The sequence below is a fragment of the Eurosta solidaginis genome, chromosome 1, assembly GCF_040869045.1.
Source record: "Eurosta solidaginis isolate ZX-2024a chromosome 1, ASM4086904v1, whole genome shotgun sequence".
Lineage (NCBI taxonomy): Eukaryota > Metazoa > Arthropoda > Insecta > Diptera > Tephritidae > Eurosta > Eurosta solidaginis.
In genome coordinates, this window is record NC_090319.1 from 353,153,691 (window position 1) to 353,181,686 (window position 27,996).

The 27,996-nt window shown below is 36.1% G+C and overlaps 1 protein-coding gene across 13 annotated transcripts in view; it reads right to left on the minus strand.

Moving 5' to 3' along the window:
• Usp12-46 (Ubiquitin-specific protease 12/46) overlaps positions 1-27,996 on the minus strand; it is a 448,691-nt gene that overhangs the window by 10,573 nt on the left and 410,122 nt on the right. For 12 of the 13 annotated variants that reach the window (XM_067762679.1, XM_067762675.1, XM_067762677.1 and 9 more), the window contains 3 exons: positions 11,913-13,595; positions 11,668-11,836; positions 4,292-7,126 (listed from right to left, as the gene is read on the minus strand). In XM_067762679.1, coding sequence (XP_067618780.1) covers positions 4,292-7,126; positions 11,668-11,836; positions 11,913-13,575 — 4,667 coding nt within the window. In that variant the 5' untranslated portion in view covers positions 13,576-13,595. The remainder of the gene's footprint in view (positions 1-4,291; positions 7,127-11,667; positions 11,837-11,912; positions 13,596-27,996) is intronic. The other variant, XM_067762673.1, reaches the window with a different exon arrangement.

Sequence of the window (27,996 nt, forward strand, 5' to 3'; positions counted from 1 at the left end):
CATTCCCTGCAAAAAAAAAAATAATCAACTGCTAAAAGAAGCTAACGGAATTTTGGAAAGTATCTCACTTCTAATTAGCTTTAAAAAGTGAGTTATTTATTGATGGTTAAGTCCATTGTGAATTAATACACGTGGCGAATGTTTGAAAAAAACGTTCACAATAGTAAACAGCCTTGATCACCTGTTATATCGCTGTTCGATTACTTAAATCATTTGCTCAATAGGGTTTTTCAAAAATAGTTTAAGTTAGTACATTGTGTTATTTACATATCTTAAAATGTTTGCTTAACTGGCTTCTCGTATTTTATCTATTAACAACAATTTAAAAATTAATATTAAATTTTAGTCTCATTTTCTGTGGATACAGTTGAAACAAAAAATGGTTTGAAACACAAATTATGCACGTTTGCATTCGAGAAACGGCGTGTATGAAGATTTTACGCCACTGTCAAAAAACTGTTATAGCACAACTCGAATCGAAAGTAAGTTTATTACCATTTGGGTTCAAGAGATAAAGGATAAGGATACAGTTCGATGATCTTCAGCATGCTGGTCATTAGAGGTGATTAAAATCAACAGACCGAAACGTTCCAGATGTCAAACAAAATTATTCTCGCTGCAGTCGGGCTAGTAAGAGAAGGTTCTGGTTTCGGAGGGCACCAGATTCATTATAATAGTGGCCAACTGCAACCGGACATCGGCGCACTGGTCTGTGCGCAAAAGTTGCAGAACTAGCATCCAGTCAATAGCATTAAAGCCCTGAAAGGCGAAGCTCCGGCGACTTACCGGAAGTTACCGACACATGCCGTTCCACTTTGATGAGCTCGATGCAGACTTAAATTCATTCCGCTACTAGAATGGATATATATATGTTATTAGCTTTTGTTGTATTTCAAAAGTTAACATTATTTGTACTTAAAATTTTTTTAATTTCCAAAAAAAGTGGGATTCAATCATAACGGAACTATACAACGTGGCAGCACGGTGATAGCTGATTTGTACTTTTTTAATATGATTTGATACATCAATTTCCGGCGCAGTACTATTTTGATATTCGTCCATCGATTTACAAAAACAAAGTGCATGGAACTTTTATTTATGTTTGTAGGTATGTCACCGTGCTGACACCTTATATGGTTCCGCCATGGATTCAATGGAAAATTGTCAAGCTCACTATTACTTTGTTTAATATATTTTGAGTCAGAACCAAAGTGAATTTAACAAAGTGTGATTAACAGTTGAATATGATTCTCTTGTACGGGACCATTGAGACAAACAAATGAATGAACCTAATTTGTGCTTCATGTAGCATTTTATCACTTCTGTTTTTTCTGGTTTCGAAAGGGCTTTCTGTTTAAGTTTCCACATCGGAAGGGCTTGGTTCAATTAGAATGGAAACAGCTCTTTTATACAACCAAGCATGTTTGTAAATATTCAGATCCGATGGACAGCTGATAAAATCAGTTTCCTTAAAATTATTTTCGAAAAGGCGAGATGAATTAATACAACCCCATAGCTTTCTTCCCATCGCTTCCATCATTGATGGCAAGCCGGCATTTAAAAAAAAACCGACTACTTTGCTGTCCGCGCTGTTGTAAAACGCACCACAATCTTCAGACCTTGTGCTCGTTTTCATACATATTTGAAAAAGCTTTATAACCTTACAGCTTTCGAAACCCAATTGTCAACCTCACCTACTCGTCGGGGATCCTGTTACAAATATGAAAGTATCAAGTTCCTTATAGAAGTGTAGGTGGGTGCCAATCATCAATAACACTCTCCAAAACCGTATTATTAGTGTACATGGACCATATTGTTCTTGGCGTGTTCTTATCGCAAATAATGGTTTTTATTTAAAAATAAATTTAAAATTTGAAAAATTTGAAAACATTTTCTAAAAGTGTTAAGATTATTTTTCTTTTTGACATTATAGTCCGGTTCTTTATGAGAGAACTGTCAAATTCAATCACACTTTGTTTAAAACACAAAAAAATTGGCATTTTCATATCTTATTTGATATAATTTCGTTGGGTTTAAAAGTTTCTAAAAATTTAGCTGAAACATGCAAAACAAAGTAACGTATTCAATGCACAGATCTAATTTCATGCATCCAGAATAAATGCCATCTTAGGTTAGTTTTTAGTTAGATGATATTTATCGAAGATAGGGAATGTTTTTATTATAACAGATAGATAAAACTAAAAATTAGATAACAAGTCATGCAGAAGAAAACCACCCTTGACTATTTGTCGGTAATTGTATTTTTCATAGAAAATACAAAGATGACAGTGCATATTACTTTACAGATAATTAACTTGTAGTTAGCTCGTAGTTATCTTCTTTTACTTCTAGGTTTTTAGACTAAAAATAAATTGGGCTACAAAACTAAATAATCCAAACAATTCAGACAACTTTAAATAAAATGTTCGAAACTTTCCAAAAAATTTTATCGAGTATCCAAATATTTTCGAAAGCGTTTTTGAGATTGGTTTGAATACTTTTCGTTACAAAACTCATGGGAGTTTTTTCTTAATTACCAAATAAAAAGGAGTAAAAATTCAGGAAATTTGATTATTGCTGCTATTTTCGTGTTTGCAGCTGAAGCAATACGAGAAACAATAAGGCAATTCATAAAGTCTCCTATTCGCCGTATGTGGTATGCTTTAATCAAATTTTATATTGGCAACCATGGAAACAACTCAAATCTTGAAATTTTACATGAATACGACACTATTGTGAATTGCCAGAATGTATAAAAAGTTATAAGCTAACCAATAACTAACAAATAAATTTAAAAACTTCAATGCCACGCTAGTTTTACTAACAACAGTGTATGATAAAAATATGTAAATTATTTCCCAACATTTGTTTTGCTTATTTATGATTCTGGCACGAGTTTGACGATATGTTATAGGCCGCATCTAAAGAAAATCCCCAGGAGAAAATTTAATCTTCTTTTTGGGCGAGAAGTAGTATTGACGAATAAAATTTGGTCTTTCTTTTATCTATCTTAAGAACCCGGCGTTACTTTCCTGCGAGCCCCAAAAATGAGACAATGTGCCAAAATTAACATCAAAAACCCCGACACTTGTCTTGGAGCATCCTATCCCAGAGACACGACAGAACTCAGCCTTATACCATCGAAGCGCACTCACCCGTTCTTGGCCGACAAAGCAACAACTTCTTCCAGCGCGCACTTCAAAATGTTGCATATCAATTGTAACGGCTTCATTGAAAACATTACAGAGATAGTAGATTGTATGAAAATGCATAAAATATGCGCTGATGCGCTACAAGAGACAAATCTAACCAATAAATCTGATTCACAGGTTTGCATTGGCTTTAATGTCCATTGAAAACATGGTGCAAGATTGTTAGGCGGCTTGCCTTCATTGCCATAGGATAGTATCCTAGAACGTTAAGGTATATCTGTTCGGTCAGGCGATACACTATTGAGCCAGGGGCTACTATCCTGGCAATGCCCATCACGACCTGCCCGCCGACGAATATAAAATACATACAGAACTTTCTTTTTCAAGCCTGATCGCTTCATTCCCGCTGGAAGAATACCGTAAATCAGTAGCCTTAGTGAGAGAGATCTTGTGAGAACCCGACAAAGCACTATAACAAAATAAATATGGCATATGGTGATGAAGTGCTGTCGTATTCTAAGAAATTAGCGAGCGCTTTCTGTGCGATGCCGCATTCCAGACACGCGCATTAGCCAAACCCAGTGCGTCTGCCATTTCACCACCCAAGAAGTTAAAAATCCATCAAAATGGTCAATCCCTCCAGATGGAATAGCCGTGCCAATGCCAAAACACCTTAGCGATGATGGATTCAGTTACTTGTTCAGTTACGCATGTTTCCAATTTGCCTTTTCTGAAGAATGGAAAATGGCAAGGATGGCACCGCTACAAAAGCTTGAGCAACCAGTAATTAAGAATCATCCGAAACTTCTAATGTCGCAAGTAGCAAATACAAGGGAAACCTTTCTGCTCACTTAATCGGCTAAACACGTATTTGTTCAGAACCTAGTCCTGCATACGCAAAGAACAACCTAACAATGTAGCTTCAATAATTTTGTTTTCATAACAAACAAACACATTTGCCGCAGTCTTTGTAATTTAAAAAAATATTGTTTTTTATTTGTAGGTGAAACTAATTTAAATTGAAGAACTGATCTATCCCTTTTAACTCAAACAACCAAAAACCATGAAATATATGTAAATTCTACGTACATACATTAACATATTTCAAAGCAAGGCTACCAAATGCAAATTGTACTCACTTTCCCGCCGGATAGCTAACAGGTCGCGGTATACGTGACTTAGGCGCCACATTCGCTGCTGCAGGTGTCGCATTTGCAGCCGCTGTAGTTGGTGTCGACCCACCACTCTTTGTTTCTTGTGCGCTAGCCAAATCTTTCAACATTGTCGAGTCTTTGCTCATCAGTTCCCATTGTATTTGCAAACGCTTAAAGCGATTAGTTTCTATCTTAAGTTTCTCCTGTTCATCTAAGGTTGCCAAACGTTTGGCCGTTTGAAGTTGTTCCATTTGTGAGGAGCGACGTGGGACTGATTCACCACGCCTATCGGCTGCAGATATATTCGGCGAATTGGGAGGTGTTGTGAAACGCTGACGTGATTCGGTTTGCAGAAATGGCTGTTGTTGTTGTCGGTGTTGTTGCTGTTGTAGTTTTTCCAACTCATTAATGACACCACCTTCTTGTTCATTTTCTACCAGCGTATGTATGTCATTGAATGAAACTTTTTTCTGTTGACTGAGGGCACGACTCACTTCCTTCTTCAACGCGGCAGGATCATATGCTACCTGATATTCAGTTGATGATTCCAATATGGCCGCTATTTCGGCATAATACTTCAGTTCAGAACGCGGCAGCGTTGATAGGAACCGCATACGTGCATCCAAATCTTTGCGTGATAGACGCTCGTGACGCGGTTGTGGCGTTGCATACAATTCAGCTTCTTCCTCGAATACCTCACCCAGCTCCTCTGATGAACCGACTGCATGTTGGCACGGCGGCTCTTGTAAACTGCGTCGCTTCTCCTGCTTCGACAACGTTCTTTCCTGTCCCTCAATCATCGAATTACGTTTTGTACGATTTGCCGAATGTGATGAAGATTTACGCAAAATTCCGCGTGGCATGGGCTGCGGGGGTGTTCTTCCATTTGCAGGACTCATTTCAACACCTGAGTCCATACGTTGCTGTTCATACTGGTACACATACATTTGCTTCAATGGATCCGTGTTTTCAAGATCGGCTGAGTCAGCTAAAAGGGTAGAAGAGCCGCGATAACCTGAACTGGGTTGTTGACTAGAGGCGGAGCTCGACGAACCCTCCTCGCCGGTGGGTAGCTGTGTCTGTTGTTGTTGTTGTTGTTGCTGTTGGAAGAATTGCGCGCAATCACAAATGTGTGGTCGGCTACGCCGTATAGGTGGTGTCATACAAAATAGCGGACGTTGGGAAAGTTCAACATCCAAATCGGGCAACAATCTGTTTACCTCGGGAATGTGTTTTAAACGACGACGATAGTCTGCCGGCAGCAATGTCGTTAAAGATTGCCAGTCTACGACATGCTTATAGTCCATGGCTTTGAGTATTTCGCCATCGTTGGCATTTAAGCTGAAACGTTTCTTTAACGACGACATTGAAGTTGAACCATCGCTACTACCAACAGCCATTTTGTAATTGAATGGTGAGAAGATCACATCAGGCGTTGAATTAGTTTGGACAAAACCTAAATCGGGTAATGCATAATTCGGATAGATAACATAAATTGGCGCCTGACGCTCTTCGCCCAAATTGTTGAGTTTGGCCAAGAAGGAAGGTGGCACAAATCGAAAACGATCACTCATACTACTACGCGTACTCAGCGAACCACAAGATGTTTGCATTGACCGTGAAATCAACTCCTGACTTGAAGCAGCGGATACAGTGGGCTGCGCGCCTCCTTCAGAACGTGATTGTTGTCCGTCTTGCGTTGCAGAAGACGCACCACTCGATACATAAACTTGTGTTGTTATCTGTTCTGAAGTACTGCGACTACCTTCGGACGACTGTAGACTACATGCTGGTGCAACGTCTTTGTGTTGCGTTACCAGTTGGCACACTTGTGGATGACGCAGTGGCATGCTGCGACGTCGATGAGCAGGCGAATTAGTCACCGTCAATGAACCACTAGAGCTTGAGCTTGGATCCTCATCATAAAAAACAGCATCATTACGTATACGCAAATGATGACGACGCGTAGGTGTAGGATGACCGGCGTGCATATGTTGTTGTTCCGCAGCATTGAATGCTGTTGCGCATGTATCGCGTACTTGCGCGCACAGCTGCTCTTCATACTCATCATGTCGACTTAACGCCGAACCCTTACCCGAATCGTTCATACTCTTTTTACGCAGACGCTGCTCCATAGATGAGCTACTGCTCGAACCTGCTGCATCGCTTGAGGGCCAACAACCCGACGAGACGTCCATGCAGGTATGTGTGCTAACAAGTTGCTCATCCGTTGCAGAGTTATTGCTTTTTTGTTTAATGAAAAGTTTGACTAGGTTAAAGGCGGGTGGATTTGAGCTACCTGACGAAGCGGAGCCCGAAATATTGGCATGCTTTTGCGCATTAGAGCAATTGTGATTATTTGAGGCAACTGCTGCTGCGGCATTATTGGTAGCATTTGTTGGTAGACAAGAACAGCGATGCTTGTTACGCTGTTGCGTGCCATTTTGTTGTTGTTCCTGCTGCCGCTGCTGATGCTGTTGCAGTTGTTGCAATTGTTCGGATGTAAGCGAAGCAATAATGGAATTTGAAGATATTGGCATCTGGCACATGGGAAGCAAATTACGTGAAGTCTTGCAACACTCCATATTCGAAGTACTAACCGCCTGTGAGACATTCAACTGTCGTTGCTGTATTTGTTGTGGGTGTTGTTGTTGTTGTTGTTGTGCATCCTCAATGCTGCTGCAGGCCATATCGGTTGGATCCTTATGCTCGCGCAAATTGGGTAGACTAAGGCTTTTGCGTACCGTGCAATTGGGTGCGTGTTGTATGTGCGCCACAATAATGTTGTTGGATGCGGTGTTGTTATTGCCCGAAGGATATCTGCGAGAGATTAAATGAAGAATTAGTCGGCCAACAAGTAAGTACATAAGTAGGTATATGGAACGTAAACGTAAATTTATGAAATATATCCCCTTACTGCAAACTGTGAAATTAATTTACTCAAACTTCTACCAATCGCTCGTTATCTACATTCGCTCGTTATCTACACTCGCTCGTTTTACACTTTTTGTTACAATCTCTTGATGAAATTTTTGGTTATGCATTTGAGTGCACGTTCAACAAGCCTCTCTCCTACTTCGAACACGTAAACGGGTACTTGCGTGCAAAATGTCACGGTTTATGTTCACATATACATAAAACGATTGTTAAGTATATGCATTCATCTTCATATGATGAGTAATGAATTTAAATTGAACTTAATTGAATTGACCGCACCAACAACCATTTATGTGTGATCAATATACCATACACAAGCAGATTCGCCGCTTATACTCTGTACTTTTCCCCAATAGTAAGTACATAAGTACTCTAAAAAGTTTTGTTTGTGATACGTTCCTCAATATATTACTATGACTGAGTTTCGCTGAATGCCTGCAGTTGCAATTTGTTATCGCGTGTGGAATGAGAATTGAACAACTTACTACATACATATGTATGTATGTTTATACTATATACATTATGCATTATACCACAAATACAAAAACTTACATACTTATTTCATCATAATTTATATATAACGAATATGCTAAATGACATTATGAAACACTAATAAAATAAATAAAATCAAGTCCGATATACCTTCGGAGAGAATTTAGACCTAGCTTCTCTTCCAATTTGCGTCGTGTTCCTTTTTTAATTTTTCCTACAATTGGCGGAATCTACATGTTTTACGCCGTATCCGAACGGCATCTGCAAGGCAGATAAGTTTTCACTGATAAGCTTTTCATGGCGGATATACGCTCGGAGTGTTTGCAATTCACTGCCGACGGGCGACACCGCTTAGAAAAACTTGTTTCTAATTGAAAAATCAAATTTTTGATATTGCTTTGCCCGAGTGGTGATCCAGAATCTCTGGTGTAGTGGGGGAGCGCGTTACCACCACACCACGGCGGCCGACAAACAGGAAGCACCATAGAAATAAGCCTCTCTGAAACAATCTATTACAAAAGTGTGTAAGAATCGAACCGAATAAAAACAAGACGAAATAGGGAAACCATCAAAGAAACAGTCGGCGTCACGTTGACGGTTCAAATTAGAAACTGATGAGACAAAGTTGTCGGTTTAGTAAACAGCGTTAACAGCGAAAATTACATTCAATGCCCAGAGAATTTATGCACAGTCACTACTTTGGCCTGAGTTCCTAATATGAAAAAAGAGTGCTGAACAAAGATGCCAATCATTAAGGATATTGATATTTTGATCGAAGGCATAAATATTTGCCGAAGGGGATATCGATTAAAATTTAATGCAGTTGCACAAGTTTTATGCAGAATGAAAATAGAGAATAGAATAATACGGTTTGTGTGACTAGGTCATATTAGTCGGAAGAAGAATTAGGCCTTTATAAGTTGGGAAAACTAATCGACGATGCCTTTGGCCTTTTGGGGGCGCTACAACATCTTCTCACAAATATATTACTACAAGTTACAGAGATGTCACATTTAGACTCACAGTAACACTTTTTCAATTGAGCAAATTTCGCCCGTTTTACAAAAAAACAAGAAAAAGCAAAAAAAAAAACGTATTATCGTGATCCATATTATGCAGCCAATTTCGTTATAGAAGTATTCCACGGTTAGTTAATACGAGACCAAACGTACGCATTTTTCAAAATTAATAAGTAGAGCAACTAGAAAATCGGCAAAACCTAGCGATTTTCCATGGAATTCTCGATAATATCAAATTTTGTTTTATGTCTTTAAACGTGTTGTCAGAAAGTAATTTATCATAGTAGCCGTTTATAAGAAATATACTTTTATGGGCTACTCGATTGATAACACAAAAACTGTTTACATATAAAAACAATTTTTAATCATCCCCCGGAATTTTGAGTTTTCGGACTATTTTATTCCCGCGGAAAATAAGAGTTTCGAATTTTCGAAGTCAGCTGTTTTGCCAAATGAAATTTTGTTGTGCATTTCTATTTTTGTTTAATCTTGTTTGTAGTTTTTTGAGTAAGGCCGCAAGAATAAATAAAACACCATGTATTTTTATGGTATTATATATTTATTGAAATGGTCGATATTTCCGTTTCAATCTCAAACCATCCTCAGGAACAAATTATGTACTTAATCGACAACAATATTTTTGTTTAAGAAATTGAAAAATTTAATTATTGTGGCAAATTTTTTTAATTTGTTTATCTAAAATTGATCAATAAAATATAAACAATGCACAGTATTGCATTTCATGAGGTGTTGGATTGGTTGGATTGGTAATGAATTGGTGCCATAGCAACATCAACAGGGTAGCATAAGAAGGCTGCGCGATAATACAAATCCGCTGGAGTCACATTCTTCCATTCAACAAAGCATTTTTCTGACGGCCGTATTCATTACACTTATTTCGTCATACGCAAAAATTAATTTAAGAATTATTTATCTCCTTTAAAAACCCTTGCAGAATTTCTGAATGACTTTGCTTTATTAAGGTATTTTAGCGCAAATTTGTACAAAATAGTATTTTTTCGTTAAAGAAAGAATTTACTTAAACTATTTTGATGCGTTCGCTTTGATTTATTAAAGGAGGAAATTCCTTAAAGTTAGCAGCAAAATCTTCCTTTCAATCACATTCTCAATACCTAATTTTCACCCTTAACTGAATTTTCAGAATAAGAGGAACCGCGTTCTTTATAAACACCTTAACCGATTTTTGAAATATTAATCACATTGGCGGTGCAAAAAATTCCCTCTTTTCTGTTGGCAATACTTGGTAGATTTTATATTGGCTTCCTTTTTTTGAACGCCAAAACAAGAACTCGCCTTTTGTCAAAACAGCAGATTTTATTTTCAGTAAAAGATTTTTTTTAATTTTCGAATCGCTACGCAATTATATACATATAACACTAGCAGACCCGTCAGACGTTCTTCTGCCCTAAATTTGGTCTATCTGTATACATTTTAATAAGCTTTTTCAGTCTAACTCTGCCCCCCCCCCCCCCCCCCTCTTCACTTTTTCTTAATCCTTTTACTCACTCCTCGCTCCGTTTTTTTCGCTTCATCTATCTTCGTCTCACTCTATCCCTTTCTCAGTCTCTTTCCCTCTTTTCTCTTCTCTTAAATTCTTCTCATTCGTCTTCATCCCTTATTGCCAGTCCCAGAGGGTGGTATGTATTTTGTTCAAGTCCCATTCCGAGTTCCAGTCCCACTTCGAGTCTCAGTCCCAGTCCTAGTCCTAATCCCAGTCCCAGTCCGTCTCTGGTCTACTTCCCGGAAAAAAGGATCGTAAATACTAATATATGCAAATTTATACCAAATTTCAGGCAAATCGAATATGACGTATGTAAATAGGTATGTGGGTATTATTAATTCATGTCTTTATTTCGGCTTCGCATGCATATTTATCAGTTTTTCCAAGTTGATATGACTAAATCGAATATCACAATTAAAATTACATTAAAGCTTTCAGGAACAGCTTTCATTTGATATCCATATTACACAGGGGTAGGGGTATCCGGGTCCACGTTTTGGCCTATATCTCGAGACCCTAGTCACCAATAGGTATCAAAACTACCCTGTACTAAAGCACTCATCAACAGCTTTCATTTGTTATTCATATTCTACAAACACATTCTAGGGGTACACGGGTCCATGTTTGTCGCCTATATCTGGAGACCCTAGTCACCCAGGGATACGAAAAATACCCCGTATCAAAGTAATCATAAACAACTTTCACTTGATACCCATATTGTACAAACACATCCCAGGATTACCCAGGTCCACGTTTTGATCTCAAGAACCTAGCCAGAATGGGATAAAAAGTATCCTATGTCCGTCTCCTGATTCTAAGCTACCTCTCCACCAATTTTCAGCCAAATCGGTTAATCCGGTCTTGAGTTATAAATTGTGTAACTAACACCACTTTCTTTTATATATATACATCACATTAGAAACTTCAAAAATAACAGTATTTCTCCACTATTTAATGGATGTTATTATACATATAAACCTTCCTCTTCAATCACTCTATCTATTAAAAAAAAAAACCGCATCAAAATCCGTTGCGTAGTTTTAAAGGTTTAAGGCTTCAAAGGGGCATAGGGACAGAAAAGGCGACTTTGTTTTATATTATGTAGTGATAGGTATGTCTAGCCAGATGAAATGAAAAGTTTGCACGAAAACGGCCTTTGCATCCACAAACAGAATTAAACTAGGAACTCGAGTCGTCTCGATGTTTAGATCCGACATCGTCCTTGCACATTTATTATATTCGCTACCTACCGCTATATTATATTAACCACGTACCTAAATATGCCCTTTAATGAATGTAATTATTGCACTTCTCTTCAAAACTTGAATAGCAACACACTTTCCAAATGAGCAATTAAGATCCATACAGGCTATCAGTACATATTTACATACCTTTGTAATTGTATTGTGTTACTCTTTTGTACTTTGCCTTGCACTGCAGTGACCTGATCTGAACGTGACATTGAGACATCCAAACACTTATGCTTCACAATATCGTCAAGATTGTTATGCAAATTTATGAAATTGTGAGTATTCCTTGTGGTTAGATCCGAAGGTTCAGCTGAGAGTACACGAAATTGCATTAGAAACCAAAATAAATATATAAAATTTACAAATCCATTAAAGCAACAACTTACCATAGAAGCTCTCATCGGAATAGAGAACACTACCCTCAAAAGCGATTGTGTAGTTATCCTTATTTCCTTTGCATGTCAATATAATATCCTCATTTTCCGGATAGGCATCCATATCTAATGAATCAGCCGATAAATGAGACTCTTTAACCGGCGAGAAAAGCAACTCCGATTTACATATCGAATTATCCATGTTTGAGGTGATAGAAATTTGTGATACTTGATTAGGGCAACCACCCATACCGCCGCCTCCTACATTATATTGTTGTGCATTTAGAGGCAACATGTTTTGTTGTTGTATGACATACGATTGCTGCAAACGATTGCTATTACTCATATTCTTGCAATATGAAGGCATATGGAGAAGAATGTCTTCAGCACGAAAACTTTCCATATCAACTTCGGCAAGATTAGCATCCAATTTTTTTGAGAAGTCATTATAGAAGATTATATCACCATTATAGGAGCCCGATAACGATGAGAATATGCTACGCTGTAATCCACTGCCACAGCCATCACGATAGTCGCAGTCGAGCAGCCACTGATAATCGGAATTGTCATGAGTGAAATCGTGTGAAGAAGCAATTGAATAATTTAAATTGTTGCCAAAATAGACACCACCACCACCATTATTAAAATTATTACTAACACCTATCCCACCACCAACAGCGCAACAAGCGTTTGTTGTTGTAGTTGTTGCTGCAGCAGCTGCTGCTGCTGCTGCTGCATTAGTAAAACCTACCAAATGTTGATGTTGTTGCAACATGTTGCTATCGAGCGGCATATTATGCCGCGATCCTGGTGTTGTTGGATTACTATTGTAATCCGATTCAGGCGTTGCTGGTGCAGCCATTGTATTTAAAAGAAAATTTTTATTATTTGCGCTCAAACTTTCCACTAGCAAACTGTCGTCGATTAGCACGCTGCCCTGGCCACTCACTTGCTCATTCAGTATGATGCTACGCAATGCGTTGTTATATCGATCCAAATTGTTCAATACTATTGCAACATTTTGTTTCAAACTCTCCTCACTCAGTTCATCGCTATCATTATCCTTGGCACTATAAAGCAATTGTTGTTGATGTTTTTGTAATTGTTGTTGTTGTAGCAGCAAATCATTCAAATGCTGCTGATATTGTGTTTGAGTTAAAAGTGGCGTTTTGTTATTGCGTAAATGTTGTTGCAATTGATGTTGTTGTGCCGTGGCTGCAGTTGTTGGCTTAATCTTTTTCTGCTGCTGTTGTTTACCGTTCGATTGTTCGTATTCGCCGCCGTAGTTGTTGTAAGTGAATGCAAATGGCGAATTATTTGGACTATTCAATGGTTTCTTATAATGCAATGGCGAGTGTACAGCCGATGTAGGTGATGATGAATTAGTTTTTGTAATGTTATTATAAGTGTTTGATGTTGTTATTGTAAATGCATTCGCAGAAGAATTTAAAGGAAGCGTTTGTTGATTATTTTTATTATTATGAGTTTGCTTAAAAGCGTAGCTAAAATTGTGATTAGTATTATGATGGGGAGAATTTGGATGTTGTTGTGAAAGATTTGATGTTTGATGGTATTGTTTCGTTTGTATATGAGCGAAATGACGTGGTGAATTTTGAAGCGGTTGTGATAGATGTGATTTGTTGTTGATATCGTTGTTTGTTGAGAATTCTGTCATGCCACGACGGAATTTTTGTCCTGCAAAGAAAGATAAAGAAAATTTGATGATAAATAATGTATTTTTAAAACAAATGATGTGTTTCGATTATTAGGGTATAATGGATAAACTTGAAATTCCACAGTATGTATAACAAAGTTATAACTTTTCCATGTAACAGAGAAGTTATGGTAGTTTTCAGAAAGCGGATTTCTTGCAAATAATTTCAACAGAACATACTTGCACTTCATATGATATATGGATCAGAAGCATTGACACTGACAAAATTGATAAGGCCGTTCTGGCAGTATTCGTTAGAAAATTGTTGCAAAGATTTACGGAACTCAACGCGTTGACGACGGCGAGTACCGAAAAAGATTTAATGATAAGCTGTAGGAGCTTTGCGCAGACATCAACATAGCCTAGCGAGTTGAAATACATCGGCTACGCTGGCAAGGCCATGTTATGTGAATGAAAGATGACTCTCCGGCTAAGGAAGTATTCTTATCGGAACCCGCCTACGGAAGCAGAGGAAGAGGGTGGCCCCCAGTCCGCTGGAAGGACGAGGTGAAAAACGATTGGCACAATTGGCACAACGTTCGCCGTAACCGTACAAACGGTTAAGCGCGAATTAGGTAAAAAATTACAGTGTAGCTCGTCTTAGTTCTTTTTTTATTTGGACTTAAACATAAGGCGTCTACATCGCTATTTGGTCAACTTGCATTAACGGACAGTTACAATTTAAGTATCCAAGAAGATGCTATTTTGTATAAAACGCCTAAAATTTCATATTTAGATCTTCCACTATAAGACACTCTGCCCAGATTTTGTCGAAGATATACATTTGTGATTTTTTATCAACAACTCTGGCTGGTTGTAATACATTGACCGTAATATTCCGTAGGTTTTAGAAGAATTATATGGCATCAAAAGGGCTTCAAATCTACTTGGACGACCAGGGTCGCAGCTATTTCACCTACCTACCTACATACATCTGTGATCATAAGCAATAACCGCTTATGTCGACTTAAGAAGAATTTGAGTTATGAGCGGTATGGTGTTCGCAAATAAAAGCTACACATTTGTGACCAACCAGTATCCATCTAGGTAAAATAATAGAGAAGTTATTAGCAAGTGCATAATCGCCGAACTCGAAAATGTACTGATTTACATTTGCATAAGTAGCTTATATGTACTTAAGAATTGTAAACATTTGTTTGTGTTGCATAATACGCGTATCTCGAAATATGCAGTTATTACAAACATATTTTCTTAACGCAGCATCCTATTTTAGTATAAGTGTTGAAATAGCTTAAGTCGTAGTAAGCTATTATTACAAAAAGGAAAACATACAAAGTGGAGCGATAACTAGAGTTAGATTTTTGTTGTAAATTTGTTTTGTCGTGAATAACGAACATCTATCGATAAGCGGTTATTGCACCCCTTGTGTAATACATTTGAAGTCTTAAGTCTATTTAAGTTTTCTTAGTTCAATCAAATAGCACACATTCAATGTACTTATCAGCAATTTCCATAGCAGATGTTTCGTTAAAAAAAAAAAAATGAATAAAAAACTTTGTCTTTCCCTGTATTTGATATCACAACCTTCCGATCGCAAGCATGTCAAATATACTCGCCCAACAAAGGCTGAACCTCGAACCGTTTGTTTTTTTGTAGCAGAGTATGTATTCAATACTACTGGCCTGCTCTCACCAACATTGCCTAAAGCGGAATATGAGTAATGAATTTTTTTAAAGAAGACTCTTTTCTGCTTACTACGATAATAAAAAGACGACAAGGTAGAGCCGTTCTCTCTTATGGGCGGTCATGATTTTTTCTTTTTTTTAGTTTTTGCGCAGTTTTAGATTTAAAATTCAATTGGTGAACAAAAGGAATTTAAAACAAGTGAGGAAGGCTAAGTTCGGGTGTAACCGAACATTACATACTCAGCTGAGGGCTTTTGAGACAAAATAAGGGAAAATCACCATGTAGGAAAATGAACCTAGGGTAACCCTGGAATGTGTTTGTACGATATGGGAATCAAATGAAAGGTGTTAATAAGTATTTTAAAAGGGAGTGGGCCTTAGCTCTATACCAGGCCAGGGGTGACTCTATAATGTGTTTGTACGATATGGGTATCAAATTAAAGGTATTAATGAGGGTTTTAAAAGGGAGCGGCCCTTCGTTTTCGAGATATCGACCAAAATGTCGACCAGGGTGACCCAGAACATCATCTGTCGGGTACCGCTAATTAATTTATATATGTAATACCACGAACAGTATTCCTGCCAAGATTCCAAGGGCTTTTGATTTCGCCCTGCAGAACGTTTTCATTTTCTTCTACTTAATATGGTAGGTGTCACACCCATTTTACTAAAGTTTTTTCTAAAGTTATATTTTGCGTCAATAAACCAATCCAATTACCATGTTTCGTCCCTTTTTTCGTATTTGATATAGAATTATGGCATTTTTTTAATTTTTCGTAATTTTCGATATCGAAAAAGTGGGCGTGGTCATAGTCGGATTTTGGCCATTTTTATACCAAGATAAAGTGAGTTCAGATAAGTACGCGAACTAAGTTTAGTAAAGATATATCGATTTTTGCTCAAGTTATCGTGTTAAAGGCCGAGCGGAAGAACAGACGGTCGACTGTATATAAAAACTGGGCGGGGCTTCAACCGATTTCGTCCATTTTCACAGAATACAGTTATCGTCATAGAATCTATACCCCTACCAAATTTTACAAAGGCTTGGTAAATTTTTGTTCGACTTATGGCATTAAAAGTATTCAAGACCAATTAAATGAAAAAGGGCGGAGCCACGCCTATTTTGAAGTTTTCTTTTATTTTTGTATTTTGTTGCACCATATCATTACTGAAGTTGAATGTTCACATAATTTACTTATATACTGTAAAGATATTCAATTTTTTGTTAAAATTTGACTTTAAAAAAAAATTTTTTTAAAAGTGGGCGATTTTGCTAATTTTTATTCAGCACATATATAGTAACAGTAGTAACGTTTCTGCCAAAATTTCATCATGCTATCTTTTACGACTTCCAAATTACAGCTTGCAAAACTTTTAAATTACCTTCTTTTAAAAGTGGGCGGTGCCACGCCCATTGTCCAAAATTTTACTAATTTCCTATTCTGCGTCATAAGGTCAACCCGCCTACCAATACTCATCGCTTTATCCGTCTTTGGTAATGAATTATCGCATATTTTTGGTTTTTCGAAATTTTCGATATCGAAAAAGTGAGCGAGGTTATAGTCCGATTTCGTTCATTTTAAATAGCGATCTGAGATGAGCGCCCAGGAACGTACATACCAAATTTCATCAAAATACCTCAAAATTTACTCAAGTTGTCGTGTTAACGGACAGACGGACGGACGGACGGACATGGCTCAACCAAATTTTTTTTCGATACTGATGATTTATATATATGGAAGTCTATATCTATCTCGATTCCTTTATACCTGTACAACCAACCGTTATCCAATCAAAGTTAATATACTCTGTGCGCAAAGCACGCTGAGTATAAAAAGCAAAGTAAATTATTCAAATAGGTTTTTGTTTGGACAAAATGTAAAAATGTATGTGCGAGTTTGAGAAATTTTAAATTTTTCATAGCGGACAATGCCTTTTAGGGGTATTCAAAACAAAAATGGGAGGTTTAATTAATTAATTAATTAATTGGTTTGAGTTGAAATTCTTCAGCAGTTTATGATTTGTTTAATGTAAAAGATAAGCACGCATTTGTAATTATTTTATGACAAATATCCATTGCACTCACTGATTCACCTCATACTGGAAATTTTTTTAAATTTACATAATTTCATAAATATACGTTATGTATTATTTTTATTTTTAACTCGGTACGTTTATTTTTACCCATGAAAATTAAATTTAAAAAGCCTAAAGTAGGTTCTTGTCAAACATGTGATAAATTCGTGGCAAAAATAGTTGTTTGCTAATCAAGACAACAGTCAAGATCTAGTTCAATAATTGCAGAATTAGCAGTCAGTGCACCAAGCAACAGTGGAGTTAGCTTATAACTCTAAACGCGTATATAAAGGACTTGCTGGCATAAGAACTTTACTTTCGACCTACAACAGTGGTTGCCAACTTCTTTCCTGGGGAATTCCTTAAGGAATATAAGGGCGCGGTGGAAATAAGATCGCTTGTTTATTGGAACATCTTAAGAAACTTCAGGGAGCGAATCATGTTGTGTTCTACAGTCATAATTGCGCTAGGCAAAACTCATTTATGTCCACATTGTTCACATTAGCAATCCAAATTTCCAATAATATTGATATTATCCAGGCCGTACCCACATGGACTGCCACGTAGATCACGCGCCTATTGAAAAAAATAGAAAAATCACAAATGCTACAATACATCATCCCCATGATTAGTGTAATTTTGTTAGGCTTGCAGGTACAAAAAACATTTTTAATGTTATAGAAATGGATAGTGTTAGTTTCTATAATTTTTCGTTGCTACTATAAGCAAAATATAATTGAAGACTTAGTAATCAAGATGGCGAAAGATTTCTTTGGAAAAATTTTAAATGGTTACGATATAAAAAATGCATTTTGCTAAAATTTACTTTAGAACTAGTGTAAATGAAATTGAGCCTTTCGAAGTTTTAAATATTCTAAAGAGGGGTTCAAACACAATTAATTTAAAAGAGATTGCATTGCTAAATGAAAGGGTTATAATTAGTGTAGAAAAGAAAAAATATTTGCAATCCTTATTACCTTTCATAAGCCTTTGTTTTCACTCATTTGATAAGAGTCTTCCCTGTAGTGAAACAATTACAGCGTTATGCATAGCTGCTTTAAATAAATAATATACTTTTAAAAATATGTACTAAGGGTGATTTTCCCAGAGCTAACAAAAAAAGAAAAAAAAAACATTGGAATTGGAAAGAATTTTTGTCCAATTTTTATTAAGACTTATACCCTCAAAATGCGTCTGAATATGTTTTATTTCGGCCGCAATAAAAAGTGTCGAATAGTGCATTAAAACTTGCTTTTATGACCTAATCGTGCCTCCAAAAAGAACTCAAACTTATGGCCAGCACAAATCGTTACATTGACATTGACTGCTATAATCACATGCCCTCCCTTCCCTACTATTCTAAATACATGTTGTGCACTTTTACGACTTGACAGCAAATTTGTTAATGTCACACACTATATAAAAAGTGAATGCTTAATAGATACAAGTTGTACATACAAAGACACTAAACAATACATATTTTTGTATATCCACATACAAACATACATTTAGAAAAATTTTATGAGGGCTTAAATCAATCAAAGAAATATCGGATCAATTTATAAATGGCATAAAAAAGAAAGCAAGAAAAACATGACAGTTTTCGATCATATATCGACTATGTATAAAAAGTTCAATATTACTAAGAAATATATAAAAGAACAGGGCTGCTCAGCACCTATACACTTGTAGCACTTTTGTTTTTGTTTTGCCCTGAATCATAGGCATCATAGGCAGAGATACAAATTCACACTTCAAATATAAAAAAAATATTTGTCGCACTATCGTATGCCCTCACATATCATTTCGAATCATATGAAAATGCTCGAATTTCTTATGAAAGTGCCTAGTAAAAGCACTCCAGTATGAAGCTCAGGCACTTGTTTATGATTAATAGAGCTTACGATTTCTTCTCGAACACTAGCGAGATTTTCGAGACCCGGGAAATCGAGAACTCGACTTCTCGCGAGATTCTCGTGTCTCGAAGTATTCGTAGATCTCGCGACCTTCTCGACATTCTTAATTAATCGCTGTATTGACAGTATTTATACACTTTGTTTTTTTTTACTTGTGACTTGTTTGTTGATTATATTGCTTCAATGATATTTAACTCAAAACATATTTATTATACATATAATGGTCGCAATATTTTATTTTTCAACGGGATATCAAGAACATGGCTTCTCGCGAAATTCTCTAATCTCGAATTACCCATAATACTCGCGATCTTCTCGACTTTCAATTCAGTGGCTGCATTGGCAATATTCTATGCATTTCGGGGTTTTTTACTTGTGGTTTTGCGGACATTTTAGCTTGTGATCCTGAAGAAATCGCAAGCGCTATATAAAACAGCCAATGAATCGATTAAGTTGAATGTCGAGAAGCTCGCGAGCCTTACGAGTAATTCGAGATTCGAGAATCTCATGAGCCTTTCGGGTAATTCGAGATTCGAGAATCTCGCTAAAAGGCGAGACTCGCGAGAAATCTCTTCTCGAACATGGTCGAGAAATCGTAAGCTCTAATGATTAATAAAATTCACACTAACAATTTAAGAACTAAAAATTATTCAAAAGTATTATAGGACTGAAAAAAAAATTGTTATCAAAATTGATTCATAAATAAAATTAAAATAGATAACTGACCGCAGAGCTGAAATATATGGAGCACATGACCAAAGAATATGAGCAAAACTGAAGAGGAGCCTATTCTAACTTCATATGATATTAGATAATTACCCTCAAGGGAAGCCAGTAACTAGTGATACAAATTTTTCGTTCGGAACTAGACCTACACTCAGAAAAAAACGCCGTTCTAAAATCCAGCACCATCGTACTCAATTCAAGCTTATCATGTTCTTACTTTTTTGTTCTTAAAAAACGAATGACCTGTTCTCAAAACAACAACCTTGTTCTTGAACTGACAACCATTTTCTTGAAAAGAGAACGGCTGGTCTTAAAATATGAACAAATGTTCTATTAATGACAACAATGTTCTTAAATTAAGAACAATGTTCTTAAATTAAGTTCTAGAAAAAATAAACGGTATAATTCGTGTGTACTACAATGTTAAATACAACATTTGGCACAATCTATCAAGCATTTGTAGTGGCCCAGCGGCAATGATGTTGCTATTGGGATCGTGTGGCGCGAGTTCGATCACCGTTAAACTCTGAAGTTTTTTAAAACAATTTTTTTATATTCTATTTTTTTTAATTCTTATTTTTCGTTGAGTTCCATTCACATATGCACAGGTAATTCTCAATCTTGTTATGCAATGTTTTAAATATATATTCAGATTGCATAAACAAATAAGAAGAATTTCTCAATAAGAGAAATATACGAAAAAATGCATATATCTCCTTTTTCTAACCTTTTGGAACTTTAATAATATTTTTTTTGTTGTTATTAATATTTTTTATTAATGGCAAAATAATTATTTATTAATAAAAAAATAAATAAATGGCACATTTCCACTCCCACCAATGATCAAGCACAAACCGTTCTTGAATTGAGACCGAAAAATTTTAAATCGACCACAAATCGTTCTCGAAGCATGAGAACGAAAAATCTAAAATCAAGCCCAAGTAGTGCTTGAAATGAGCACAGAAGGTTTACACATCAATACCAAAGTAGTCATAAAATACAAACCGTGTGATTGGAGAAACTTAAGAAAAAACGTCACGTAAAACAGACTTTTGTCAACGACTGTTCTTAATTTTGTACTTGTTTCGTTCGTTTTAGAACGATTTTTTCTCTGAGTGTAAAGTGCCAAATAAGTACTAGTTCGTTAGTAGCTAGATTTGTGGTTATACAATATTTCATATTTAACATATATATGCGGCCGCCGTCGTGTGATGGTGGCGAGCTCTGCCATCCACACCCTCGCCCCTCGGCAGTATTTGGCAAGCACTTCGAGTGTATTTCTGCCATGAAAAGCTTTCAGTGCAAACTCATCTGCCTTGTAGATGCCGTTCGTAGTCACAAGTAGGTCCCATCCCGCCAATTTGTAGGAGCACGACGCAAATAGGAAGAGAAGCTCGGCATAAAATCTCTTCGGAGGTTATCGCGCCTTACATTTATATATTTTTTTATGACCTCGAGCCAGCAAGTAAAAAGGTAACATTTAATAGGTCGCTAAACAATCATAATATATTTTTTTTATTTAACATTTTTAGAAATAGACCACCAACAAAAAAACTTTTACCAGCTTAAACGAGCTTCGACTACATGCCTTTTTTCAACACTATTCCAACAGTCCGGAACTATCGAAACATGTATAATTAGATATCAGCTGTAAAATTTTACAATAGTTAATAACTATCGAAAAAGTGCCATTAAAGAACTAGTTCTAAAGTGGAAATTTGTATATAGTTAGGAATAGTGAAAAGGTAATGCAGCGGGAATAATTTCCACCGCCAATTTCCGCTCCGCCTACCACATCCAGGATCTGGTTCACGCCCGGGCAAAGCAGCGACAAAATGCTAGAAACAAGTTTTTTCAATTAGAAGAACCGTTTTCTAAGCGGGTTAGCCCCCGGCGAACGACGCAAATTGGAAGAGAACCTCGGCCTAAAATCAGTGCAGAGGTTATTGCGCCTCACATATCTATATATGTACATATAATGGTGGGGAAGATAATTCTAGCAACCAAATTAAGAGCGGAGAATGACTAGCTTATGGCTCAGTAAACTCGTGTGAATTCTGCCTTCTCTGGATTAGATAAAGAGGCAGAAAAAGTGGGTCTTGCGGTAAATGAGGACAGGGCAAATTTTTTGCTGTCATCCATGAAAGAGTCAGCGCATTCGCGTCTTGGCTACTATGCCACTATTAACGGATACAAATTTGAGATTATGAGGTATTTCCTCTATTGGGCAACCAGCATTAACAGCAAAGCAATGTCGGCTTAGAAATCAAACGGAGTATAACTCTTGCCAATAACTGCTACTTTGTACTGAGGAAGTAATTGAAAAGTAAAGTCTTCTCTCGACGAACAAAATCCCGTTCATAAATTAGATAAAATGGCTTTTGCACTGTTCGAGAGAAAAGTTCCCTGAAAGATTTATGGTCCTGTTTGTGATGCCGACGGCGAGTATACCTCCTTCGATACTGAAAAGCTATATGAGCTTTATGCAGTTATGATAACATTGCTGTTAATAAACCCAAAGCTTCGCTGGCTTGGCTCCGGCCAAGAAAGTATTTCAATTGACATTTCAGTTTGGAGGCAGAAGAAGGACACTCCTTTTTCCTCCATTGTATTGGGAGAGGCAGGTGAAGGAAGACTTGACCTCCCTAGTTGCTACTTGTAATGTCTTGTTCCACCCAGCACAAGCTAAAATAAGCTTATAATTTCTTGTTTTAAAATATTTGAGTGTTGTGAAACACACAAATTTGAAAACTTTTTAAACTCTTGGTCCAAGAGAAATTTCCTCAAATTTTAGGCTTAACGAGTCAAAATGTTCCACCCACCACTTTGGTGCATTCAATTAGTTTAACCACAGAACAAATTTCGAAATATATTTAATATGCACTGCACATGTTCTTCTGAATGTAGTATCTACATCCCCTCATTTTTCATTATTTGTTCATCAACTTGAATATTACCGAAAATTGGCCCCTAACTCTACAGATATATGTACATATATATATATTTGTATGCCATTAAGAATGTACTCAATGCAGACACCAGTATATTTATATATTTACTACAAATCAGTCGTTTTATTATCCAAAGAGAGTGGACAAGTGCTGATGGGAATATGTAATGTATGCAGTGGCGTAACTATACCATCTGAGGCCCGTGGCTAATTCTTTTGATGGGGCCCTATCAATAAAAATCGAGATTTTCAGCGTATTCAATTACTCGTTGTATATGTCGCACTAATGGCCAATGGCTTTCTCTGTTAGTCCAATGCTAGCCCAATGCGGAGTCCTGAATGCATTTACAATGAAATAAAAATAACAATTTAATTTTAATAAGATATTTATTAAGAAAAATGTTTTTGTTTTTTTTTTTTACTTCCTTTACATTGGGTCGGTTGAATGTTTGTCCGCTTTTCATACAAATATTGCAATCGATTTTTAAGTAACTTCTCATTCAGCTACAAACGTGAAACTTTACACAAAAATTAGAACACCGTGGCAATGCAACAAAAGGAAAAAAATCCGTTAGGTGGCGCACGGATCGAAATATTAATTAAGAATTTGAAAATTTTCAAACCAGCTTTTAATTTCTCAATGAGCTAGAGACTTGCAATTTCAAACTTAATTCAGAGGTCGATGACATCCGATGACACGATACAAAAAGATTCGCTAGGGAGCGCACGGTATGAGATATTTAGAAAAATCGTACGAAACGGAGGGAATTTTGGGATTGATTTTTATATAGGTTCTCATTGAGCTACAACTGTAAAACTTCACAGATAGGATAAGACGCCAAGAAATTTTAAGAAAAGGAGAAAGTTTTGGAAATTTGGTACTTTGAGATCGATTTTAAAATAACTTCTCATTGAGCTACAAACATGAAACCTCAGAGATTAAGATACCGTGACAAAGGAACAAAAAGAGAAAAAAATTCCGCTTCTCAATGAGCTAGAGGCTAAAAATTTAGAGCTTAATTCAGAGATCGATGACAGCCGATGACACAATACGAAAAGTTTCGCTAGGGGGCGCACGGACTGAGATATTTAGCAAAATCAAACGGAACGGAGGGAATTGTGGGATTGATTTTTATGTAGGTTCTCATAGAGCTACAAGGGTTAAACTTAACAGATAGTTTAAGACACCGAGAAAATGTAAGAAAAGGAGAAAATAAAAATAAAATAAAAAAATGTTAAGCAGTTCCTTCATATAAATGGACAAAAATCAGCGAAAAATATCTACTTATATAAAAACATATTCCTGCTAAACTTTGGTTTTTAAATTTTGACATAGAAATTGCAAAAATATTTATGAGAAGTAAAAATACAAAGGTGGAGCGCAATTTATTGACTAATAATATCTCCTTTTCTACCAACTATGTAAGGATACATTTTTCGCTTATTTTTGTCCATTTATATAAAGGAAGTGCTTAAATTTTTTTAATTTTTTTTTTATTAGATTTCTGTTCCGCAAAAGGAAAGCTGCAAGACATAAAATAATTTTTTGTTATTAATAATTTAGCAAGAAGGTCTCTAATGCACGTAAATTTTTCTATTTCTTTGTCAATCTCTGTCTGTTTTTATATATCTCAACAAATTATAGAGCTTTTTTTAATAGATCAGTGTCATTTCAAACTTTTAAAGTGAAAGGCTTCAAAACACTGGAATTTGAAACAATTTCATTCATTCGAATGAAACGCAATTTCAGTTGGTTTATAATGATGTCCAATACTCGATAAAATGTGTTCACTTTGAACAAACTTTCCGTATCTTGGAGACACTCTGCGAAGATGCTCATCAAAATTGCATTTTACCATCCTCTGGCGAGTTTTAGAAAAGTCAGGGGTGATGGACCATTTTTGTGCTACACTACTCGCTTCCATTTTTAAAATTTCAAATTCATGTCGATACCTTTCCAATTCTCCTAGGAGTGCGGGTTCGACTCCCACTCCCGGGAGAAAAGGCTTTGAAGATATTTACAAGGTATAATCGAAACAGCTGTCGCCTTGTCCGTCCTGATGTCACGTTGTTTAAATTCTTCCCAAAATATTAAATAAATTATAAAATTAAAAATTGCTTGAAATAAATGTTTTCATACATTTAAAGCGATACGGGCAATCCCCGGCAAACTCATATAAATAAAACTTCTAGACAAATTTTCAAACGTTTTAAGGTATTTGAAAGATCAGTGGCTTTAGACTGAAGTGCTTTAGATTCTGCATCGGCAGTAAGTAGGATATTGCAATGGAATACCAATAACATAAAAAAATTGTAGTTTTCGATATTTTTTGCAAAAACGCCATCATAACCAACCATTTTGCCAGCCCTGCCACCCCATTGTTACGCCACTGAATATATGTATGACTAAAAGTGTAAAATAAATGAACATCGAACCCTTGGGTAGATACTTGAGCATATAATAAAATTATATTCATACGTACATATGTCTGTATTTGTACATATTTATATATATAAATAAGTATATATAATTTTCTATGTACATACACACTGTTTTATGCGTGCGAAAATACTTGGATTGTTGTGAGTCTGGAAAGACGTTAATCTTCTGTCCGCGTTCTTGCGTTTGGATAATGTGAGCAACTCATGGATGAGTAGTAGGAACCAGCTCAAGCGGGGCACTGGACAATTTATAGAAAGATTTAGTCCCAGTGGTTACAGTGACGCCGACAGAAGTGGGAACCTCTCTTCGCCAAAGTTTCGGAAGTACACTCAGAGAAAAAATCGTTCTAAAACGAACGAAACAAATTCAAAATTAAGAACATTCGTTGACAAAAGTCTGTTAAGTACGTCTTTTCTTAACTCGTGACCGATGGGCTTGTTTTAAGAACAGTTTTTCCAAGCACACCGTTCGTATCTTACGTCCACTTTGGTATTGATGTGTGAACCTTCTGTGCTCATTTCAAGCACTACTTGGGCTTGATTTAAGATTTTTCGTTCTCACGCTTCGAGAACAATTTGTGGTCGATTTAACATTTTTCGGTCTCAATTCAAGAACGGTTTGTGCTTGATCATTGATGGGAATGTACCATTTATTTATTTTTTTATTAATAAATATTTTTTTTGTCATTAATAAAAAATATTAATAACAAAAAAAATTATTATTAAAATAAGGTTAGCAAAAACGCATATATGCATTTTTCGTATATTTCTCTTATTGGGAAATTCTTATTTGATGATGCAATCTGAATATATATTTAAAACATTGCATAACAAGATTGAGAATTATTTGTGCCTATGTGAATGGAACTCAACGAAAAATAAGAGTTAAACTAGTTTGCATACAAACAGATATACGGACAGACGGACATGGCTAAATCAACTCAGCTCTTCATTCTGATTATTTCGCTATACTTAATGGTGGGTCTATCTATTTTGCTTTAAGGACTTATAATTTTGGGATTCATGACGAAATAAATATACCATTTCATTTTCATGAAAGGTATAAAAAATAGAATAAAAAAAAATTGTTTTAAAAAACTTCAGAGTAAGATGGTGATCGAACTCGCGCCACACGATCGCAACCGCAACATCATTGCCGCTGGGCCACTACAAGTGCTTGATAGATTGTGCCAAATGTTGTATTTAACACTGTAGTACACACGATTTATACCGTTTATTTTTTCTAGAACTTAATTTAAGAACATTGTTATCATTAATAGAACATTTGTTCATATTTTAAGACCAGCCGTTCTCTTTTCAAGAAAATGGTTGTCAGTTCAAGAACAAGGTTGTTGTCTTGAGAACAGGTCGTTCGTTTTATAAGAACAAAAAAGTAAGAACATGAAAAGCTTGAATTGAGTCCGGTGGTTCTGGATTTTAGAACGGCATTTTTCTCTGAGTGTAAGCGGTCAACAATGTTTTTCAGTCCCGTAACTCGGCTAGAGTGTTGGGTTTAGCGTACGCGGCATAAAAAGTTAAACGAAAAGTATTTAATTCTTTAGTGGAAATGAAACTCTGAACAAATGAAAACAAAAAAAAAACTATAGATGCTGTAATCACTTAGGATGGTTAAAATTACAAGTATAAGCACTGAAACTGTCATCATACGCATACATTCATAAGTATTTACTTGCCGATACAGTATATAAAATAATTCTGCAATTTGTCAGTACAAACTATTCCTCTAGAAATTAAGACTCTTAAAAACAATTCAGCAAAAAGATTTCGCGTTATTAGGCAAAAGTAATAAAAGATTTCATGGAAATACGAAACAAAAAGTTTCGAAAATGTTACCTATAAAGTTGTTTATTTCTTTAAAGTAAGGAAAAATTCTTTAATTATTAATAATAATTTTTTTCAAAATTTTCAGGGAATGCTAAAATGATGGAACACAAAAGTCATAAAATTAATGGCAAAAGACAGATTTTTTGTGTTCAATCTAATGTACTGCATATAGGAACATATGTTTATATGGTGTAAACACCCACAAGTTAAACAAGCTTCACTGGAATGCGAAATACGTTAATAAAAGTATTTTTTCGATTATAACGTATGTAAGTATACTATGTGTTTGATTATTTTATATATGCACATATATACGTACATACATATGTAAGGGTATTTAGGAAATTTATTTCGTTTATATGGAGAATGTTTGAGTATACATTGTATACTATACAATTCACTCAAGAGATGCTTACTGCTTGAACTACGAGCTAAAATTGACAAGCCAACCTAATAAAACCGCACTGCGTTTTTTAGCGCACGCAAACAACCGGAGTTTTTTGCCCTAACCCAAATAAGCATGCGTTGCGATAATGTGTGCAAACGTCAAATCTAAATGTCACGCAGAACAAAAATTGGAAATCGAGTTAGGTTTTCACGCAGCAAATTCAATTTGGGTTGCTCTCATACAAGTTGTATGTGCATGGGACATTTTTGACAGAAAATGACTTGCGTGCGTTTATATTAGGTTGGCATGTGATTGACTGTTTTGTCGCTGCGCTCACACGACTCGTAGGTGAACGCCGTCGGCAAAGATCATCTATGGCCGTCGGTCTAAGTG